Source organism: Passer domesticus, chromosome 10 (genome assembly GCF_036417665.1).
Source record: "Passer domesticus isolate bPasDom1 chromosome 10, bPasDom1.hap1, whole genome shotgun sequence".
NCBI lineage: Eukaryota > Metazoa > Chordata > Aves > Passeriformes > Passeridae > Passer > Passer domesticus.
This window is the reverse complement of record NC_087483.1, coordinates 9,615,491-9,637,812: the sequence shown is the minus strand read 5'-3', so window position 1 is coordinate 9,637,812 and position 22,322 is coordinate 9,615,491. Positions and strand designations below refer to the sequence as shown.

Here is a 22,322-nt window from a genome sequence, read left to right as displayed (position 1 = left end):
AAAGGATTTTTTAGTACAAACTGACACAGAAAGAGAACAGATTTCTTCCAGCTCTGAGGTAACAGTTCTTTAATCAAAATAAATGAAAGCAAAAGGCTATTTTCACCTGCTGTGAAATATTATCTACTAAAAAAACAAAATAGATACCAAATTAATATTTTTTAAATGCTTTAAAAAGAGCATTTATACTCTTTTTAAATTATGGGGAACATTTATGCTCTCTTCCCTGTTCTCTTGTTTGTGGGCTTAAATGTAATAAAAACTGAACATGTCAGGAAAAACCTAAATCATAATTCCCAACACTTCCAGCAGAATACAAAACAGAAGTATTTCACACCCCATCAGAAAACATCTCCTAGAGTTTCTCAGCCCAGGTCTGCAAGCTTGAGGAGTTGCAAGGTTCAGTTCATTTCACAGCTAAGTCCGTAGCAACTGGGATGTTGTAAATGAGCAAAGGTTCCAGTGACAGCCACCTGGATTACCTCCTCTGAAAGAAGGTGAAAGACCTTTCAATTTAAGCTTGACTGTGTCAAGAAGTAAACATGCATTTTGTTTGTTTTTCAGGAGTTCATTCTTTGCCTTAGGGAGGATGACAGGGCAGCACAAAGTGAGGAAGAACAAAAATATGTTTTGGGAATAGCCTCCATGTTTGGACAGGAGAATATTTAGATAATGTCATTTGTGCAGTTTCCTCTGTTCCTTTTTTTATTCTCTGTGTCAGATCCTGGTACCACTCACAGCAGTGCAGAGCTCAGGACTAGCACTCAGCTGACTCCTGTGGGATACATCTGATTTTGTTAATGATAACTAGGAGTTAGGAGTGAGGCTTCTTACGTTTGGCTGTGACACGAGCAGGTGATCCCTGTGTTACTCTGTGAATTCCCTTTACTCCTGACTGAGTGGTCTCAGGGCACCTCATTCAATCAGGTTATCAAGGCTGGAGTGGTGCTGTGTGAACAGGGATCATCATTCCCTGCAGTGACTTGTGTGTGTGATCTGCTGATGAAATTGTTTAATCCTTTTTTATTATTACTGCACAGGCTTTGAAAGAAGATTTTCCCCTAAGCCATGTCGTCTCCCCATTCACCAATCAGGAAAGAAGGGAAGGAATGCTTTTAAACCTACTGATTCCATTTGTGCTCACAGTAGGATCTGGAAGCAAAGGTCTGACTAATTTAACAAAAAGAATTTTTGTCCCCCTTTTCTGACAACTGATGTTTGCACTTTCCCTGCTCTCTGTATTTTATTTTTTGTCTTTTAATTTGGTTTTCTGTCACTAGCAGTATGTCAGCTAAGTGCCCTTTGGGTCTGAGACTGAAAAGAGCCCCATTGGGATTAGTTATTATTTCTTCTCTTTATTTCAGCTGTGCCTTGGTTCTTGAGTCAGGTTTTACACAGACATGCTCCTGCTTTTGAAACTGGAGTGCAGGGCAAGACAAATCTGTTGTAGCAGGAGTCACAGAGGGGAGCAAAGGTCACAGAAATTGTGTGGATCACAGTTTGCCCAATCCATGCCAGTTGTGTTGCACAAGTCCTGCTCCTTGCTTTCTGCTATAGAGGGTCTTCACTGGTAAATCCCTAAATGAAAGCAAAGAGCAGAGGGAGAGGGGAATGCCAGAAGGAAATGAGACCACTGAATGGGACTTTCCTTTGTGCTGTGTAGCACTGTGTTTGTGCGTGTTTGTGTTGGTGCTAAAATAAACTTTGCCTTTGCTTGCAGGAGGAGAAGCAGCATAACAAGGTGTGGGGGACGGAGTTTTGGCTTAGGGGACATTTGAGATGCACCCCATTTTGGAGCTGAACAGGGTCTGGATCTTTTGAGTGTCTGTGATGGGATGTAGCCTGATCTTTCTCTCTCTTTCCCCTCCCAATGCATCTCAGACAGCCCCTGGCTGGAGCAGCCCGAGGTCCTGCTGCTGCTCCAGACTGTTATCAATATCCTCCTGCCACCTCGCATCATCAGCACTTCCCGCAGCAAGAATTTCATGCTGGAGAGCTCCCCAGCACACTGCTCCACCCCAGGGGACGCGGGGAAGGACCTGCGCCGGGAGGGGCTGGCGGAATCCACCAGCCAGGCTGCCTACCTGGGTGAGTCACGGCTTCTGCTCCACTTCACGTGGAGTGCTCAAGGCTGCAGAGAGCACCGAAGAAAACCATCTCAGGCAGGAGCTAACTGAGCTCTTTAGAGCTGCTTGAGGCCAGAGCACGAAGCCAGGAGTGTCTCAGGAGCTGTGTCTGCGCTGCAGCTGGAGGAGGAGCAGCACAGGTAGAAGTCACTCAGTTTTCATACTGCCAGACTACAGCAGAAGCCACAAAGGCCAGTCAGGCTGCCCATCAGCCCCCAGCATCACAGCCCCACTGGCTGTCTAGGGTGAGAAGTGATGGAGCCTGTCTGGCTGCTGGCCCCACACGGTCCTTACTGACTGCTGTGCCCTCTGCTTGCTCTAGGGTGGGGCAAGGTAGTGCTGTATTGTCTCACATCTGACCCACAGGTGAAAGGACAGAAAAAAATAATTAAATTGCAGATGCAGCATCACTGAGGGCAGTCAGGCCTATGCAGGGATAGTTTAGTCCCAAAGCAGCCCTTCAGAAATAGCTTTTCTGTTTCTGATTTTGTAAGGGCATTTATCTGAAGATTTATTCTTGGGTCTTTGTTAACCCATATCTGGGAATGGAGTAAATCTGATGAAAAATTGGCAGTTCACTGCTGATTTAGCCCCCCACCCAAACAAACCACGATACAGATGTGTAATGGATGAGAAGTCTTGGCCATCCTATTAAGAAAAATGGAGTAGTCAACTTCCCCCCAACAATTCCCAGGCCTTGCTGTTTTTACCAGACCAGAGGAGCATGGAAAGTGGGAGATTGCTTGTTTCTCCTGTGAGTCAAGCGTTAATCACTGCCCTTTAATGCAGAGCATTGTTTTGAACTTGATTGCTGTTCATCCCCATTTGTAATGCCGTGCTCTTGCTCTAGTGAATTACTGCCCTTGGTTCACTGGATCATATTTGTATTTAGATTGCAGTGTGGCCATGACTCATGCAGCTGCCCTGCTAGAAAGGTTCTTGTCATCATAAATCATCTGCAGATTATTGTGCTCACTGGGTGACACTTTGTGTGGATATGCTTGGTCAAGATTTTTGAGGTTGTCTGATCAGCCAGGGCTGGATTCCTCCTCTGAGCTGCTTTCAAAAGATCTGATTCTGAGACAAAATAACTCTGCAGGGAAGGGAGAGGCAACACCAGAGCAAGAAAATACAGAGGAAGTTAGGTATGAAGTAGAAAAATTTCTCTTGAAACGGGACTGCCAGTCCTGATCCTGAGGCCTTTATTACTAGCAGGCTGTTTGCTCCTTCCCTGCCTTGTCTGGAGAGTGATGGAGAAGCCAGTTGTGACCCTGAGGTGTGTGGGTGTGCACGTGCAGGCAAAGCGTGCCTGCGTGGGTTAGTGCTCACTGTGCCCCCCTGTCCTGCCCCCAGTGCTCGTGAGGGACCCTGGTGCCATCTCTGACTGCCCTTTGCTGGTGTGTGTTCCCCTGTAGCCCTGAAGGTGATCCTTGTTTGCTTTGAACGCCAGCTGGACAGCCAGTGGTACTGGCTGAGCCTGCAAGTGAAGGAGATGGCCCTGCGGAAGGTGGGAGGGCTGGCCCTCTGGGATTTCCTGGACTTCATCGTGCGCACACGGATCCCTATCTTTGTGCTCCTTCGGCCCTTCATCCAGTGCAAGGTAACAGTTGCTTTGGCTCCTGATGTGCCACTCCCTGAAGGCAAGCTAGCCCTTATTCCCCAGCTGAGAACACAGGAACAGCACTTCTGGAAGGGCTACATGTAGTGAGTGAGTGACCTTTCAGAAGTTAGTAGGCCCAAGAGCCCTTTGAAGTGAAATCACAGAGCTTTTTCCTAGCCAAAACTACAGAGTATGCCAATCATCCAGGAGCTCTGATCCATGGAGTACAGCTAGTCTTAGTTCTATTGGAGGGGGAAGTGCATGCAGACTTAATTCTACAATGAAGACATTCAGAGAACTTGGAAGGAGTGTGGATGTGCTGAACCTGGGAGGGTGTTGGCAGAAATCTAGTAATCTCTCTTCTGCACAGAGCTGGGCAATACAGCTAACAGCCAGGAAGGACCACTCCCTATTCATCTCTTGCATGAAGGTTCTGACAGGACTTTTGTGGATGAGCAGGCAGCTGCTAGGCTAAGGCACCTGGGGTTTAAGTTAGTCACAGCTCCTTGCCAATTACCAGGTAGACTAGCACATGGTACTTTATTTAGCCTAGCTTGTCTCTTGGATGGACTAAGTCCTTATGGAGGAAGAAAGTGCCTCATGGTAGGATTGTGAGCTTAGCATAAGGGAGCCCTCCATGTACCCTGTGCCACAGAGGTTTTGATCTCTGTTCAGTCAAATATAAGAATTCCTCTGAAAGACAGGTGGAAACCTCACCTTTGATGGAGTCAAAACCTCTTGCCTACCAAGCCTAGTCTGGAGACTCATCCCAATTCCCTGGGCACCGTCTCCCTGCAGTGCTAACTCGTGCCAATTTTGCAGCTGCTGGCGCAGCCGGCGGAGAACCACGAGGAGCTGACAGCCCGGCAGCACATCTCGGACCAGCTGGAGAGGCGCTTCATCCCGCGCCCGCTCTGCAAGAGCTCCCTCATCGCCGAGTTCAACAACGAGCTCAAGATCCTCAAGGAGGCCGTGCACAGCGGGTCTGGTAAGGAAGGCAGGGACAGCTCAGGGCCATCACTCCAGGCTGGAACAGCTGCTTGCCCCTGCAGGAACTTGTGAGGCAGACCTGGCCTCTGCCTAAAACGGGAGTGGGGCAATCCACACACACCCCGCCAGCCTGGCCCTGGAGCTTATGCTCAGCCTTGCCACTGAACAGCCAACAGAAGTCCAGGTTAGTTGTGAAATGCACCTATTTTTACACCAAGTCTGAGTTCCTACTCCAGTCTCAGCTGGCTTGTGCAGCCCCAGCCCCAGTGCAGTGAGCCCCTCCACGCCTCTGTAAAGCCAAAGCTCCTTTGGAGAAAGCTCTGGCTGTTCAGCAGTAGCAGATCTTCCTCCTCCTTCCTCCTGGTCTCTTAGATTTTTCTCTACTGTGACATCCAGATCAGCATCCCTGAGCTGATGGGGCACTTCACAATTCTGTCCTGCACAAGGGGAGACTTTTCTCCAGTGACAGCCACCCCTGCTGCCACGAGATGGCAGCCGCTGCTCATACATGGCAAGCGGCTCACGTGTTTAGTTCTTAGGAAAACAAATCCAAAAGGAAATGATTCAGTCTTTTTACCTTGGCAATAATTTGCCTTGTTTCTAAATGTTGAAGCTGATCTATAAAATACTGGTTGTGAAAATCAGGCTGCATAAGTAAAGCAGAGATTTTGGAAAGGTGAGGTGAGCAAGGCAGACTGCTAGTGTTTTATCACCTCTGCCACCCCTGTCACAGTATCACAGGATCATTGAGGTTGGAAAAGACCTCTGAGACCATCAAGTCCTTTGTCTGACCGCCACCTTGTCAGCTAGACCATGGCACCAAGTCCCAAGTCCAGTCATTTCCTGAACACCTTCAGGGGTGCTGACTCCACCACCGCCCTGGCAGCCCATTCTGATGCTTAGCAACCCTTTCCATGAAGAAATGCCTCTTGTCCAGCCTGAGCCTCCCCTGGTGCAGCCTGCAGATCATTTCCTCTTGTCCTGTAGCTCCACCCTCCTGTCAGGAATGTGTAGAGAGTGAGAAGATCCCCCTGCCCCATTAGTCGAAGCCTAATGAGGTGCCCGATATGACAGGAACGCTTGGCTTGCAGTTGATCTCCAATGCCACCAGTGACTTGGGCTTGGTTTTCCCTTTCTTGTGCAGCTTACCAAGGGAAGACATCTGTCAGCACAGTGGGCACCTCCACGTCTGCCTACCGCCTGAGCCTGGCCACCATGTCGCGCTCCAACACGGGCACGGGCACGGTGTGGGAGCAGGAGAGCGAGCCTTCGCAGCAGGCCTCGCAGGACACGCTGAGCCGCACCGACGAGGAGGATGAAGAAAGTACGTGGCCACATACGAAGCCCCGAATGCTGAAGATGTTTTCTTGATGCCCAGAGGCCCTCTGGGAGGAGAGCACAGTTGTCCCAATGTCCCAGTGTGAATAAAAGGCCCACAGGAGCATGAGGTGGTACATGGTGTTAAAGTTGGGTTGTAAAATACCTCTTTGTTGCCTTCTGAGCTGTGGCAGGGCACAGGGGAGGGCACATGGAGGTTTTTGGTGCAGTCATCTTTCACTGACAAGGCCATTGGGCAGCCAGGCTCTCTTTGGCCATTGTGACAGGGGGCAGAGGCTGTGGCTCTGTAGTTGGGATCCTGTTCCTGCAGGATCCCCAAGAGCATCCAACAGAAGGAGTGAGAATGGGGGCCTCAAAAGAAAGGTCCATGCAGTTACAGAGGAATTGCCTTTAGGGAAAGAGCAGTTAGCCTGAAACTTTACAGGTTCAGCCGAACTTTATTTCAGCTGGAATCACCACTCAACTTTGTACAGTCCACCTAGAGCTGTACTGCTTATACGTGGTTTAGATATTTACTCACTGTGGCAAAATGTGGTTTCAGCCTCAGACTAATTCTGAGCCACTGTGTGGAACGGTAAGTGCCATCTTTCCTATCTGAACTGTGGCATTATTTCCTCAGCCCTGCCTTGGATAAACACTGCTGTAAAATATTTCAGTACATCAGAACTGAAAAAAGGTCAAAAAAGAGAGAAAATTACACAAACCCACCCCTTTGTTTTCGTTACTTGTAATTAACAAGTTGCTGTGGCAAAAACCACAATAAAGTAATTTCTTTCTGGATACTTATAAAATTTGAAACAACACTGAAGGTTTCAAGCAGCCCTGATTGCAATCCAGGTGTCTGCATAGTTCTCTTGCAGTATGATGTATTTGAGTCAATTTATCCAAATTTTTGGTGACGTTTTAAAATGCATGTCCTGAAGGGTGTTGAAAGGGTGTCAGTTCTGCATTTTGCTGTCAGATATTTTGGCTTTTTTGTCACAGTGCTTTGCTAGGTCATAGCAGCAGTTTATTTCACAGCAGGAAAACGTCCAGTTATAACCTTTATGCTAGAAACACTGTATATTAACAAACACTTTATTAATCACAGGAATTAATCTCTAGTGGAAGCTGAATTCTGCAAACATTTTTTTCCTGAGAGCCATTTAAAGAATACTTAAACCCTGTCCCATGTTTGTCACGTTCCTCATCCTGCAGAGGTTAATGACTATGTCTTTCTGCACAGTGGCTGTAAAATATAACAGAATATTCCAATTTGCAGGCTTGGGCTCTTGGTAAGTGAATGCTGGGTACTCCTTTGGCATCCTGTTATCTCCTGACAACTGTCGAGATGCAGGTGGGGTTTGGGTGGTTGTTTCCTCTCCTTTCCTGTTTTTTCTCTCTTTCTAGATGACTCCTTGAGCATGCCCAGTGTGGTAAGTGAACAGGAAACATACCTTATGGGTGCCATTGGGAGGAGGCGGTTCTCCAGCCATCTCTCCAGCATGTCTGCACCTCAGGCTGAGGTGGGCATGTTACCCAGCCAAAGGTAAAAACATGGGCTTTTCACCTTCACCATTTTAATAGCAAGAGCAGAAATGGCCCAGGTACATCAGAGAGGTGGGATGGTGGGATTGGTGCCAGCACAGTGATGCTAAATTTATTCATCCTGGAATACTGTTGGACCAAGGGTGCAGGGTTGGGAATAATGATTTTCCAGGTGATCTGTGTTGCGTAGGGTCCATAAGAACAAGCTGTCATCCCCAGCAACCTTCCTCTTAAACAGTTTCAGAAACACTCTACATTATTATTTTTTCTGCTGCCACTGAACTGCAAAAGGAAAAGTGGTTTTGGGGTATTCATTGAACCAGGGGGCCATACCCAGTTTGTGTAGGGGAATGGGGAGGAATCTTGAGAAGCTGGGAAAGAGGGACAGAGGCAGTGTGATATACTTTTTGTTCTTCCATGTGTTCTTTGTCCTTCCTAGAATAGTAACTAGCTCATCACAGAAACTAAATTCTATGTTCAAAGATTGGACTTAACACAGTTTTAAACCTGAAATAGTTGTTGATACAAATAACTTTGAATGCCTTATTCCTGGTTGAGATGGAATGGTGAGAAAGAGCCTGTTGGGAAATGTACATCTTTAGAAGATGTGGACAGAAGTTTTGCATTAAAACATGTTGTTTTTTTTCTAAATAAGGAATGTTTATGGTTTTATTTGTCTGTGATATAGTTATCCAAGGATATCTGACAATGGATGTATTAATTAATGTTATTTCCTTTGAACCTTTAAAGAATATATTCTACGTTATGTCTTCACCACCCCTGGAAAACCAAACAACACTGTTTCCTCCCCATTCTTGCTTGGAGTTAAAGAAATAACTTTGGTAGATGAAGGAAAATTAACAGTTGTGGTATCTACCAGCAGAGACAGGAGAAGTGATTTACAACAGAGAAATGACACAGATTTTATCTGGGAGTTTTCACAAAAGGACTTACAGGAACACATTTGACTCTTGAACACAGTTGATTCAGTCCCTTTGTTCCTTGAAAAATTAATATGCAAGACTGCATTTTCCTCAATCTTTCACTACCATCTTCAATGCATAAACTTCATAAGTCACAGCTGACTGAGAGCTTTGTGCTATCCCAAATCATGGTGATGCTGAGAAAAAAAGACTTTAATTAACACAGAGCTTCACTCTCTACTTTTTAAGTGTATGGTATAGCAGGAGAATCACTTTTCATCTGGGTAGGGGAAGGACCAGCTCAGCAAGCCTAATCATAGTTGTCAGCATCATGCCCTTTGAGTTATGGATGGTCTCTGGGCTTTCAGACTGCCTCACAAATGTAAGCTAATTAATGCTAAGTAATATTATTACTGCTTTCCTGCTGGTAACCCAGCAGACTACTTTCCTTCCTTCTTTCTTTCTCTTTCTTTCATGTTTTTCCTATGGCCTGAGCAGGCTGCTGCTGCCTGATGGCTGCATTGCAGAAAAGCATTGGAATTGTGTCCCTTTGCCAAGACCCTTGCCAGATGTTTATTTAGAGTTTCATTGCACTATGAGACCTTGTTTCCCAGATTGTTTGTCCTTAGAGTTGCAGTAGAAGGAGAGTGGTCTATAGCTCATGGCAGATAGATCAGCCCTCCCTCAAGGAAGAAGTGGCTCAAGGCGAAGGGAAAAAAGCTTTCTCTGAAGCTGAAAGGAAATAGAACCGAAATAAACCAAAATGCTGCAGGAAAATAGCTTTGAAAGCAGTTCCCTGCCTTATTCCTTTAGAAACACATCCTGTTGAACTTCTCAGCTCCCCAAATCTCAGCAGAGATGTAGAAGGCTTCATGCAGAGTGAACTCTCTCTACAGACTGCTCCTGTTATCAGATGTTCTTTCAGCTCCTCTGACTCATATATGTGCCGTTGAGAGTGAGACCAATTAACGTTACCGTCCTCTTTTTACCTTTTTTATTCCATTGACATTTTTTTTTTCCCTTGAAAACAGAGACAAGCGCATGCTTTTTGCATTTTCTTTCCCTAAATTCTTAATCTCCCTGCCCCTCCTGCAGTGAACCTAATGTCCTCGATGACTCCCCGAGCCTGGCCACTGAGGGCAGCCTCTCTAGGTACAGTGTGAACACTACCTGTCTGTCAGTGTGTGTGCTGGGAAACGAGCTGTTTCCAACCTTCTGTCTCTTCCCCCTCACCTTTTGTCACTCTCTCCATCTCTGTCTCTTGTGGCTCATCAATATTCAGGCCTGCAAGTCAAAGGTGTAGCAACCCACCTTCAGTTTTCAGCTTTGATTGCCAATAACTTTGAGAAGGCTAAGGAGAAGGGGAAAGAAAAAGCTGTAGTGAATGAAGCAGCAGGCTGGCTTTGGGGTTTTCCCCTTGTTTAACAATTGCTTGGAAGGCATGAGAAAGATGATCCATGAGGCATTAGCTGTATCCTGTTATAAGCATTAGTCTGAAGGCTTATGAAAAATGGAGACATCTTTTTTTTCATTCATCTCACAATGCCGTCACCACAGAAGACTTAATAGCAATCTGAGTTTTTTAACCATTCACTGATAAAACTAATTATGGTAAGTCCTGTGGAATATAGCGTTTTGTGGGTGCTTGACAATAATTCTCATTAATTTTGCAAAGCATTTTCAATTCTCAAATGACACCTTAGAAATCTTGCAGGAGGACACCATAAATCCATATCTAAAATGGCTCTGTTAGTGCTGGAGTTCAGGTCTAGCTGTTCCTCATTACCCACAGACAGGGGAACAAACACAAACGGGTCAGGAGTGAACTTAGAAGGGAAGGCTGCACCTTTAACACCCAGATCCATCATGTTAATCATTCTCCCTGCCCTGCTGCTGTGCTCCTGCCTCTCAACCCATCCTCTTGAGGCTGGAGAGCTGTTGTTAGTCCCAAGAGCATCTCTCTTTCCTCCCAGGAGAACATTGGCAACACGGAGGGTAACTTGCTATTTCATTCCTGCACCAGTGGAAGCTGTGGATATGTTGAGAGGCGTTTGTGTGGATGGTTTCTGTCACATTAGCTTGGGTTTCCATGTTGGTAGTAGCTTTTTGGGAGGGGGACAGGCTGCTGTGTTTGTTTGTTCACTCTCCTGAGCTGACAAAAGGAGAGTTTCTCATCAGTGCTGTCACCACAATGAGCTCATTCCATGCAACACGGTGTCCTTCGTGTGTGTGAGCCCTGCTCTGGCAGACTGGGCTGTGGTGGGTTAGGAAAAGACTTCAGCTTCTTGGCAGAGGCAGGAGTGCTGTTACCTGCTTTTCTGACAAAGTAAGATGGACTGCATGGCCCTTGAGCTAAAGAGGTGAAGAGAAATCATTCAGTCAAAGAACTTCCATGTTGTCCCTTTAGCAGCACTAAAAACTCACCACAGGTTTTGAAGAGGATAAAATGTCTGTATCTGAGCTAAGGCCATAATGACCTGATGCTTGGTTACAGCAGTGCTGGTTTTGAAATGTTTTCATCTTGTTAAGTAGGGGGTAGCCACTCCTAATTACAGTGGTGAGGCTAAGCACTATGAGGCACCTAAGTCAACAACTGTGTTCAAACACAATATTTCATTCTGAGCCCTGAAATGTCATCAGCTGCACAATGGGTTCCTATTAATTCCTGTCACAAACATTTTCCTCTAGGGACCAGGACACTGTCCTCCATCCTGCTCAGTGGTACAGAGATCTAAAGCAAATGGGTGAGCAGATGCACTTGGCAGTCAGTTCTGCTGAGGTTTATTATCCTCTTCAGGGAGCAGGCACTAATGTCTTAAGGACGGGCACCAGGGCTGCAAGCCTTAAGAAGGAATGAAGACACTGCAAATATGTCTAGAAAGATTAGGTTAGATCTCTGTGAGGAGGAAAAGATGTTCCAACTGCATTGTTAAATGTGAAAACTGGAATCTTCCTCCAAAGGACAGCAGTAATAAAGCAGATGTTGCAAAAGCTTATTTTACTGTGGGGATTATAGGGCAGTGTTAATTTGTTTTTACATTCAAGAACATTAGTTCTGAATAAAGTAGGCTTGAGTTTTTCTTATGTAGCTTTGATTTTGGCGCACAATGATAATGTTTTAGAGTCACCTAAATTCATAAGCTGATGTTTAATCATAACTGAGATAAAGAAACAATATTTACTAGGGATTAGACCCTTTTGGAAGGTAGGAGTCTTAAATAAATTAAACAAATTGTGACACATACAGAAATAATAAAGTCTGTTTCCCGTTGTTCTATAGCAATTAGACACAGCCTTGGAGAAAAGCAGGGAAGGCAGGAAGGGGAGAAGTGACACTGAAGTGCTCAGCCAGCTTGGGGTGCAGGGCTGAGGAGCATCTTGATCTGTTGTGGTTATAATCTGAGAGGACAGGATATTTTCCCAAATCAGAAAGGGAGAAGGTGAAGCCACTGTAATGGAAATCTGTTGCACAAACACATTTCCCTGTAGTGTTTGTGCCTATCCTAACTTAATGGCTCCTAACAGGAAAAATCAGATTGAATCCACATCGCCAGGGCAATTGCAGCAGCAGATTTAATGCTAACTGGGCTAGGATGTGTCTGGAAATACAATATATTTAACCCATTCTCCACTGCCTTTGTTCACCAACCTTCTCATTCATATGTCTAAGGACACAAAGTGTGTATGCTCTACCATGATGGTGTGGCAAGCATTTACATCTCTTTAACAGACATTGAGACTTGTTGCTTCCTTTGTTTTGTTGGGTTGTTTTTGTTTGGTTTGGTTTTTTGTTTGTTGTTTCTTTGTTTGTTTGGTTTTTGTTTTTTTTTTCCTTTGCCTGTATGGTTAGGTTTTCTTCTTGAGCATCACTTCTTTTACTTGCCAACCTGACAAAGTTTGTTTTGGCCCCCACTATGTGTCATTCCTTGTAGAGCTGGCAACATGCATCCATAAACTTGGGTTGGTTTGATCTTTGGCTCACTTCTGCCCTGTATAATGGGAGCAACATTAGTGTGCAAATAAACCCCTGACAGAGATACTCAGAATGACAGAGCATCTTTGTGTTGGGCAGGAAAAAAAAAATCTTGTTTCTAATTCCCAAATAAATGTGGCTTATGTCCTTCAGAAAAACTGTTCTTAAGATCACAGTGCCATGGGTGGGGGGGAAATATACAGTCAGCTGAAAAGGGACTTCATTTGGGGTTCCTTGGCTCAGAAGAACAGTGTATTCCTGGTCAGGGCTGGTAAACAAGGAGAGACAGAAAAGGAGGGAGGGCAGGCTGCACAGAGCCAACCTTCTGCTGCCATGTTCCTTTTCACAGCAACAGGATGGGTAGTTCTGTTCTTTGATGTGAAAAGAAACCCTCACAAACTCTCATGAAGAGAAAACTTATAGCTGAAAATTCAGTAACTTGTCTGTGGTCTTTAGCATTCTCTTTCTCTCTCTTTCCTTCTTCTAAATGTGGGGATAGAGAGCCAAAAGACAGCCACAGCAGGACTGTGTTGTCCACAGGCAGCTCTGCAAAACTCAGCTGCACTCAGGTTCACCATTTCCCTGCAACAGGTATCTGCAGTTTTAGCTTGTAAGGTCATCCCAAATTATACCAATTTGTGTAATGATTCAGTACTGGAAGTGAACATCCACCAGCTCACTTAACTAATTTCACTTGTGGCTGAAAATCCCAGATTCCAGCAGGAAGACAAGAAGTCCAGCTTTTTTTTCCTTGCCTATTGTTTGTCTCCAGTGCATGGGAATAGTTTTTATCTTGTGTATAGCCTCTGTGCCCTCACACAGTCCATGTTTACCTGTTATCTAAGGCCTTTTCCTAGTGTTTTCATATCACATGTGAAGTGAGCTTGTTTCAGATTTTAATTCCTTCTTCATTCACATAGTGGTAACCACTGTAAAAACTTCTAGAAACTCAGAAGAATAAGTTCTTATGTAATCCTAGAAATAGAAGATTAACAATATCCACCAAGCAATTTCAAGTAGTCTGGATCACAAATATAAAGACTAATTTAAGTGCAGTCTCTGATTTAATAAGGAATGATGTGATGCTTTTGAAATTACTAGTCATATGTGCTGCAGTCACTGTCTGATTTAAGAACATATTCCTGCTAATAGGAGGTAACTCTAAGGGCTCTGCTTATCCCTAGGCAGGTGTTTGTGTGGTGTTTAGGATGCTTGCTATGTAAAGCATGTCAATATGCTATGGAAAAGCTGGGATATATGTTCCAGGGACTGGTGATTTCATTTGGAAGACCTGTCTAAGGAAGAAAAGGACTCAAATGTATCTTGGTTTTTTTGGCTTTGAGCTTGCTGAAGCTTTTCCTCTTTTTCCAAGGCAGTGCAGCTGTGGTGAGATTGCTGAGGGCAAGCCCAGATTATTCGGCTGTAGTCTGTCAATCAAAAGATAAACATCTTCAGGGTCCCAAAATGTCTCTCTCCTCGAAGTTTCCCACTGTCTCCCCTGGAGAAGTGATAAACACATGGATATGGTTCAGTGCAAAGTCTGGCTTTAGTTTAAATGAAAGGGAGGAAGGAATAAGGCCTTCAGATCAAGTAACCAGACTTTGCCCCATCTTGGTTTGAAAGACCAGTGCCTGCCAGAGGAGGTGGGAACCTCCTTTGGAATGGAAAATATGACCCACTTCCCTCTGAATTATTATAACTTTGAAGTTAAGTGGCTTTTAGGCAAAGATATGCTCGCCCAGGGTGCCAAACAAGAGGCAACTTTGGAAACTCCAAAGTCCACAGCTGCAGCAGCTGCCGTGGGGTGTCCTGGCAGGCAGGAGTGTGGGTTAGAGTGCAGCAAAAGAAGCCCAAGGCATCAGCAGCAGGGCTCCTCCACAGGCACCCTCCAGGCAGGGGGAGGGGGTTGGGGTCCCCATCTTTTCTCCTGAGGCACCCAAAGACATGGCAAGGATCCTTTCCAGTGAGACCGGGCACCAGTAAAGTCCCAGTTCAATGGCTGCTCTCATGAGCAAACGCTCAGCTGGAGTAAGAGAGAACAGGGCAGGGCTGGCAGTGGTGAATTCCCTCCCCAGGCAGCAGCTCCACTGTCCTCCTCCGAAGCCCAGAGAGCCAGGAGCCACCAGATCTTTTTCCCAGCCCAGTTCTTGTGGTACCTCTGCCTCTCCAAGAGAAACCTCTCAGTTAGGAGAGTGGCCAGCTGCACCCTTCCCATGGAAACTTCTCTTGTCTCTCCTAAGTATTGGTTGTTATGGTTTCTTAGTGACAGATGGGACAAAATTCCGTGAGAGAAAGAAACAAAAGGAAAAATCCTAAACCCCAACAGCCCCAAAGCAGAGCAGGAACCCCTCCATGTTCTGTTCCACCAAACCTTGTAAGGACAATTGGTAACTTCTGCCAAAGTGAAGACTGAACTGCTCAGAAGGCAAAGCCATCCTCCATGTCTTGTCTGACCATGTCCCTAGGTTTGTCTTCTTCCTCCAGCCCTGAACAGACAGGTGATTAAGCCTTCATTCTCTTGGTGGTACTGACAGACTCCAGGCAGATCCAAGGAAGCATCTAGACAAAAGAATGTTGTTTTCCTTTAGATTAATGCAAAGCCAAAGACAAAATGGATTGCAATACTGAATCTTGAACACTTTGCATACCAGCTGTAGCTGGAAGTTGCTTAAATAGGAAACATCGCTCAGTGGATTCCAGTCTGGCTTAAAAAAAATTAGCTGCCTGAGTTAAAAGAAGTCTGTCTTAACTATTAGTGACTACTGTAGTCATAAGTCTCTCAGCTAAAGTGTTTTGTGACTGCTAAATATCCAGTGTTTGGAGAAATACAGTGCTTTGATAAAAATGAGGGGAGGCTGGTATTTTTATATTAAGTAGGTTGAATGGTCAGTTGAATGGTAGTATGAGATGGTACATAGCTGAGTTTGTTTTATTGCTAAAGTTTCCTCTACTGCAGGTTTTCAGATATTTTGTGCCAGTATATTAAAAACCAAAAGATGTGTCTGTCTATCTATCTATCTATCTATCTAGTTTCTGTTTACTTGTCTCTTTTGTTTGTTAGTCACAAAAATACTTGAGGCTGCAAGTGTTGAGTGCGGGGCCTTGTTCACATAACTCATGCATCCATTATGTGAATGGATCCTTTGTCACTTTGCGTTTGTTTTTTGTTTGTTGACTTAAATTGAAATTAAAACCAGATGACAAAATTGTGATGAGGCCATGGAGTCTTGTTTAGGAAGATAAAAAATAGCTTTTACAACATTGTCCTTGAATAAAGGAAAAGCAAACAAGAAGGCTTTTGAGCTAGGAAGCTGATGTTCCTGCCTTCACTGATGTGGCAAAGGATGCAGAGAAGTGAGTGCTGCTCAGTGGGATGCATCAATCAATGACTGAAAACTGAAATCTGCAGTTATTTATATTTGGATGCTACCTGTGCGTGGCCAAGTCCTGAATACCATGACTCCACCTCCCACCCTTTCCTAAGCCCCGGAAGCCACAACCCAACAGACATGTCCCCTCCCATCCTTCAAAGATAGTGCTGCTCTTTGAAGTGACTGTGCCATTAGTGGTTGGTCGATCTCTTGTTTATTTATTTACTTTAGTCCCAATTGCCAGGACACCCACTAGTTATGCAGCGTGCTTCTCTCCTTGGCCTAATGCTGTCAACATCTAACAGGGTGGCGAGTGTGCAGAGCGAGCCAGGACAGCAGAACCTCCTCCTGCAGCAGCCCCTGGGGCGGAAGAGAGGCCTGCGGCAGGTGAGGACATGGGCAGCAGTGAGCAAACCTTCTCTCCTGCTGTGGGGTTTGGTTTGGCTTGTCTTGTACGGGGCTGTTTGGACATGATGTGTGGATGGGATGTGTCACTTCTACCTAATTTTTGCTGTACTAGGGCAGTCCCTTGACTTAGCAGGGGCCATAGCACAAATCGTAGGTGTGAAGCCAGGCAAGTCCCTGAGAGAGGAGGTGCCCTTTGTTTTCAATTCCTCGGTCTTGTCCTCTGCAGGCTTTTTTCTTATTACTGTGGTCACACAGCCTGCCCTGCATTACATTCAGTGTTGAAACTGAAAAGCCCAGTTCATATGAAGGAAATGTGAGCCATGGAGACCTTCAAACACATAAAAGTAGAGTGGGGGGACACCAGAGGTACAGAGAGCAGTGATGTGTCCTCCTTTCAGAGAAGGAGCTGTGCAGTGTGTGACCATACACCAGCCTGACTCTCTGTTCCAATGCTCAGCTTCGACGGCCGCTGCTGTCCCGTCAGAAGACTCAAACGGAGCCGCGGAGCCGTCACGGAGCTCGGCTTTCAACCACCAGACGGAGCATCCAGCCGAAGCCTAAACCTTGTGGTAGGGCACTGCTGCATTTCCAGAGCCACCACTCCTCACTGGAAAGCAGAAAATGCTGTGGTTTGAGATTAAAGCAATAGTAGCTTATGTTATATATATATATGTTCGTAGCTTATATTAAAGTGAAGTCCCAGCAGCTTTATATTTTTTCCTGTCAGAAATCGACCCCTTCAAAACACTTTGATGGTTTCTCCAGAGGTTTTCACAGTTAAACAGGACATGGGCAATGAATTATCTTGTTTCCAAGAGTTATAGAGAATTTAGGGGATGGGTTTCCTCTAGTCAGGGTGCCTCATCCAAAACCTCCAGATGTGCCAATCTGGAAGATGCTACTGAGAGTAGTAGAAAGAAGGATGTGTCCCATCATAGGCTTAGCAGAGCTCTAAGGAGCGTATGTGGATACGAATGTAGGACTGTTCCAGTCTGTGCTCTATGTTTCCAGGAGTCAGCACTGCCAAGCTGAGCAGGTGGCTGTATTCTTTACCATTTGAAGTGAGCACTGAGCTTTGGAGGAAACATCTCCAATAGCAAAGTTACTTGTGAACTTGCTGGGTTTCAGCAGGAGTGTGCTGGGGCAACACCACTGCTGGAGATGTTTGAAGCAAAAAAATTAACAAAAAATAATTAAAAGCAGGAATGGGAATATCAGCTTTACTGTTAAATTTTTAGTCTAGCTGTCTTTACTCAGTGCTCTTCTGTTATTCCTGGCTAGTGGACTTAGTCTGCGGGAATGAGGGGTTATCTGTTGCACTTTTTTTTCTCAATTTTCAGCAAAACCTTGGGCAATTCTCCTATCTTTTTTGCACGCCAGTTCTTCTTTTACATTTGAGAGTATCACATGGCAATTCAGCTTAGTGTATTCTTCTGGAATGGAAAGATTTTATGGGTGGTATTTTTCTCACCAAGCCATGACAAGGATAGGCGTGCTGGCAGAGTCCTGCTGTGGCTGCAGTGGAAACCCAGGATAAAAGACTTTTAGATTAGATGCCAATCAGACAAATCCTGTCTCAGCTGTAAAACCCCCAGGGACTCCCTCTCTTTTCTGTGTATTTCTTCCCAAACCTAACCCCGAGTTTCCCGGGCTTCGTGCCCTGCAGCGGAGCAGAAGCGCTCGGTGACGTTCACGGAGGCGCAGCCCGAGGCAGCCCCGGGGAGCGCCGCGGAGCCGCCGGCGCAGCAGCCGGGCTGCAGCCGCAGCAGCCCCCAGGCCGCCGGCCAGCAGGAGCCCCTCGGCAAACCTGTGCTGACGTCCTCGCCTGCCATCGTCGTGGCTGATCTGCACAGCCAGGTAACGTGACACTGCTGGCTCTGTGCCCGTGTCCCTCCCGGCATGGGGCTGCAGTACAGCGCTGTGATGAAAGCCGGCAGGAGGGTAAAGACAGCAAACTCTGCTGTCAAGCCCCTGCTTCTGTAAAGCCATTCCCCTCCAGCTCTATGCAACAAGTCTTAATTTGAAAATACATTTTCTGCATCTTCCCTTTCCATCTTCCCATCACATACAGTGTCCTTGTGCACCTCATCACCAAGGCAAGCTGTCCTCAGCAGGTTTGCACAGCTTGCTCCCTGAGAGGTGTCCCCTTATGGAAGGAATCCATCAAAGCCTCTGGACTGTTTAGGCATCACATTGCAAAAGAAATTGCTTGTCCAGCAGTTTTCTGTGTTGGTCCCCACTGAGGATGGTGCAGGGACAATCCCAGTCATCCCTTCAACACATCAGTGACACTGAGATCACTTTTATATGCCCAGATATCCAGTGTCCTTTGAGGTTATGTCCTTTGCCATGCACAAATTAATGATCTCTGTCTTCAGAATCAGAGAATGAATCACAGAATGGTTTGGACTCATTCCACCCCCTTCCACTATCCCAGGTTGCTCCAAGCCCATCCAGCCTGGCCTTGAACACTCCTAGGGATGGGACAGCCACAGCTTCTCTGGGAAACCTTTTCCAGTGCCTCACTATCCTCAGTATTTTTCCTCAGACTTCCTCAGACTTTTCCTCAGACTTTTCCTAATATCTCACGTAAACCTACCCTCCGTTTGAAGCCATATGCTAAAAAAGATGAAATGAGGAAGTGTTAATGACTCAAATCAGATAACCTTTCCGATCTTTGATGTAAATGCAAAAATATATTGTTAGGCATAATTTTAAGGGATTTATAATCTGCAAGTGCCTGCTTCTTTATGGTAGAAAATACTTTACAGACCTTCCTTTCCTTTCTTCCCCCCTGTCCCTCCTGTTTCTCTGAGCCTGACCACCAGCTGTGCTCAACTGCAGAGCGAGGCACTCTCTGCCGAGGAGCAGAAGGAGGAGGAGGAGGGCTCGGAACCCCGGGCAGCCACGGCGCAGGGCACGCCGCCCCCGCAGCTCTCCGACACCGAGGACTTCGCGGGCCTGGAGACCACGAGCCTGCTGCAGCACGGGGACACTGTCCTGCACATCAGCGAGGACACGGGCACGGAGAACCCTCTGCTGGCCACGCGCTTCAGCTTCGCGCACGTGGAGCTCGGCGAGACCGACGTGGACCTGGATGAATCCCATGTTTAACTCCTGGGGAAGTGCAGGAGCGGGAGGAGGAAGGAAGGGTTTACCTTTCCTTAGAGGTCCCTGCTAAATAGTAACTAATTAAAACAAGAGCACTTTATTATCCTAGAGCAGGAAATAGCTATCAGCCGGTTGGTTGCTATAGGCTGGCGAATTTCTATTTGTGAGATCTCTTTTCAGTTCAGGGCAGGACCACAGGAACCAAGAATTGGTACAGAATTCTCAGGAGAAGGGTGTGTAGGCAAACGTGGTCCAGAGAGCCCTGATCTGGCAGCCATGTACTGTGCTCAGCAGCCTCACTGGGTATGGGCTGTTGGACTGTGTGAGACAGAGAAGTCTCTTCTGAGACTGTGCCTGAGATTTATTTTTGTAGTGTTTTTGAGAGGAGGGCTACACAGCAGCTGAATCCAAGGCTCCTGCACCTTGAAAACAGTGACAGAAAGTACCAATCCAAAGCTTGATTTTCTCAAGCCTGGGACCATTGTTTCTAACATGCAGAGCAACAATATGCACCATTAGATTTTTGTTTTTTGGCACTGCAGACTTTAGTTGAGTTTACTTTTGTCTGTTAGTTCCATTCCACTCTGTAAAATATTGCCCTTGTGCTACAAAAATATTTGCTCTGTAAAACTAAATACAGTATATAGCCTAAGCAGGAATGCATGTGCTGTCCACAGACACAGATGGGCAGGGGCTGAGTGGTCTGCAGGTGGTATAAATAACCCACACTGTCCTGCTTTAGTGTGCTGAGCTATTCATCTCCAGAGTTTAAAAAAATACTCCAAGAAACTGCATCTGGAATGCGTGGACCTTCTGGCCCCAAGCAACTGCTCCCCTGATGCTGTTGGATGTACGTAGAGGGATTTAAAGTAAATATTTATATATGGTATTTTCATGTTACTATATATATATATAAATATATATGTACATTGTAAACAAAAGATGGATATTGCAGGGCAGAAACTTGATGAAAGAATCTATTTTTGGCATGCTGAGATTGTATTTTAAAAGGTTCCATTTTATGTATGTAACATTCATGGCTGCAAGTACTGAATGTATGTAACATTTATGGAAGGTGGAGATCCCTGGGGGGATCAGCTGAAGTCACAGCTGAGTTAAAGGGTTTTTCTGCAGCATCATGGAATTACACTGAAATGTGAATTTAGCCATTAGCTGCTGACAGGCAAACTGCAAAATAGCTGTGAAACAAACCATGAAATCATCAGCAATGCCCAAAGAGACCCTTGGGAATCATACACTGCCTTTTCTGGCTCATGCTAGACTAAGTGGAGTTTATAATCATGTCATTGTTGTGCAGAGGAAAACGTTTTGGATCATCCTGAGAGTATCTAAACTGTGCTCATTACCACTTTGGCTCCTGAGGGCCTGCAGTTTGGGCACACAATCACAAACCAGCCTTACCCAGGAGGGAAATGGTGTCCTTCTAGCCATCTCCAAAGAAAGGACCTGCTCTCTCTCACGGGCTCTCAATGGCTGTGGAAGCACTGCTCTGCCCAGCCAGCTCCTTGCTGCTGTAGTGCAGCCCAGAGGTTTTTTTTCCTGGGGCTGGGACCATTAACCACACACCCGGCAGCAGGTTTCAGCCTGGAAGCCCACGGAGCCTCAGGCTGCACTGCCTGGCATTTGCCAAATGCTTGCATTGGACAGGAGCTCTGCCCACCAGTCTGGGCAGGGAAATCACTCACATTAAACCTCTGAAGAGAGCAAAAGCCATTTTTGTCCCAGGTGCTGAGCATGCTCTGCTACCACTCCATTGGTAAGAGAATCTCAGCATGTCGTGGGAACAGCAGGGCTGAAAAACCAACTATTTTCATAGTGCACCACCTCTATCCCCCATGTACATGGGGCTATATAATGTACAGGTGGTGTTCTAATGCAGCTCCAAGGGCTTCTTGGTCTTGGAAGAGAGGTGACAATGTCCCAGCAGATGTCCTGGATAACAAACTGTTTCCTCTGCTGATCAAAACATGCTGTACTGCTTTTATCTCCTTAGTGCACTGGAGCCTGTGCCAGCTACCTGTAGGCTGCTGCTTTAGATTAGCTCCTAGCTCAGAGGTCACTCCAAGAATTGCTGAATTACAGATGTTAAGTTTTATTATTAACACTGACGCACAAATGAGAAAAAACCCCACTGCTTCACTTTCAAGTCCCAAGGTAGGCTTGGTCACTGGCAGTCTGGGGGGAGGAAAGCTTCAGACATGAGCTGAGTAAATGGCTGGGACACAACACACACAGCATTCAGGGTGCACTTTAGAGTGACCTTTTCTGCAGAAAAGGAGGAAGCATCTTCCTTAGTGAAAAGTAGAGGCCTTTCCACAGCACTCTGCTCTAGAGATGACAAAATAACTGTGATTTACTTCATTTCATTCCATGTATATAACTTTCAAGTTTCCACTGTCACAGGTGAATCCACAGTAGTAAGCCATAGTAAGGACTAAAATGCCTCTTTTTAATGTCTACCCTCCTAGAAATCAATGCAACTTATAAAGGATGTAATCTGCAACTTAGTGTTGTCCAGGCGGCTGTGCAGCTGGCTTTGCTTTTGTGGGATGATGGTTCAGAGGTGGCACAGACAGGCCAGCCCCTCAGCCTGCCCTCCCACGCGTTCTACCGCCGTACCAGTTGCATTTAATGCCGTCATTTAATGATGAGTGCCATACCGAGTACTTTAGCTGGTTTGTGCTGTCCTCCCGCGTCTCCGTACCATTTATTTATTATTATTATTTCTGCTGTGAAGGCACCCGATGCTGCTTTATGTACATAGTGTTGGCCGCGTGTCGTGCCCGGCAATGTCCGGCTCTGCCTGTCCTGTCCGCGCGTCAGTCGGTCCCGTTGCCTCAGCATTTTACGCAAACGTTGTCCCGAGGATTAAATACAAAGGAACGACGGCAAAGGACAGAGTTCTGTGTGTGAGCCTCTTGCGTAACGCGGTGG

The 22,322-nt window shown here is 46.0% G+C and overlaps 1 protein-coding gene and 1 long non-coding RNA gene across 15 annotated transcripts in view; one reads left to right on the top strand and one right to left on the bottom strand.

The window, feature by feature from the left end:
* Window positions 1–22,284, top strand: part of UNC80 (unc-80 homolog, NALCN channel complex subunit) — a 129,751-nt gene extending 107,467 nt beyond the window's left edge. For 12 of the 14 annotated variants that reach the window (XM_064433648.1, XM_064433642.1, XM_064433645.1 and 9 more), the window contains 11 exons: window positions 1,041–1,164; window positions 1,882–2,088; window positions 3,542–3,726; window positions 4,549–4,714; window positions 5,861–6,040; window positions 7,444–7,582; window positions 9,600–9,656; window positions 16,154–16,235; window positions 16,714–16,825; window positions 17,923–18,113; window positions 19,101–22,284. In XM_064433648.1, coding sequence (XP_064289718.1) covers window positions 1,041–1,164; window positions 1,882–2,088; window positions 3,542–3,726; window positions 4,549–4,714; window positions 5,861–6,040; window positions 7,444–7,582; window positions 9,600–9,656; window positions 16,154–16,235; window positions 16,714–16,825; window positions 17,923–18,113; window positions 19,101–19,370 — 1,713 coding nt within the window. In that variant the 3' untranslated portion in view covers window positions 19,371–22,284. The remainder of the gene's footprint in view (window positions 1–1,040; window positions 1,165–1,881; window positions 2,089–3,541; window positions 3,727–4,548; window positions 4,715–5,860; window positions 6,041–7,443; window positions 7,583–9,599; window positions 9,657–16,153; window positions 16,236–16,713; window positions 16,826–17,922; window positions 18,114–19,100) is intronic. The other 2 variants (XM_064433647.1, XM_064433654.1) reach the window with 1 other exon arrangement.
* On the bottom strand, window positions 11,263–16,720 carry LOC135308569 (uncharacterized). The gene is made up of 2 exons (XR_010368965.1): window positions 14,849–16,720; window positions 11,263–13,975 (listed from the first exon to the last, which is right to left on the bottom strand). It is a non-coding gene; the product is annotated as an uncharacterized LOC135308569 (long non-coding RNA).
* Window positions 22,285–22,322: the final 38 nt, after the last annotated feature.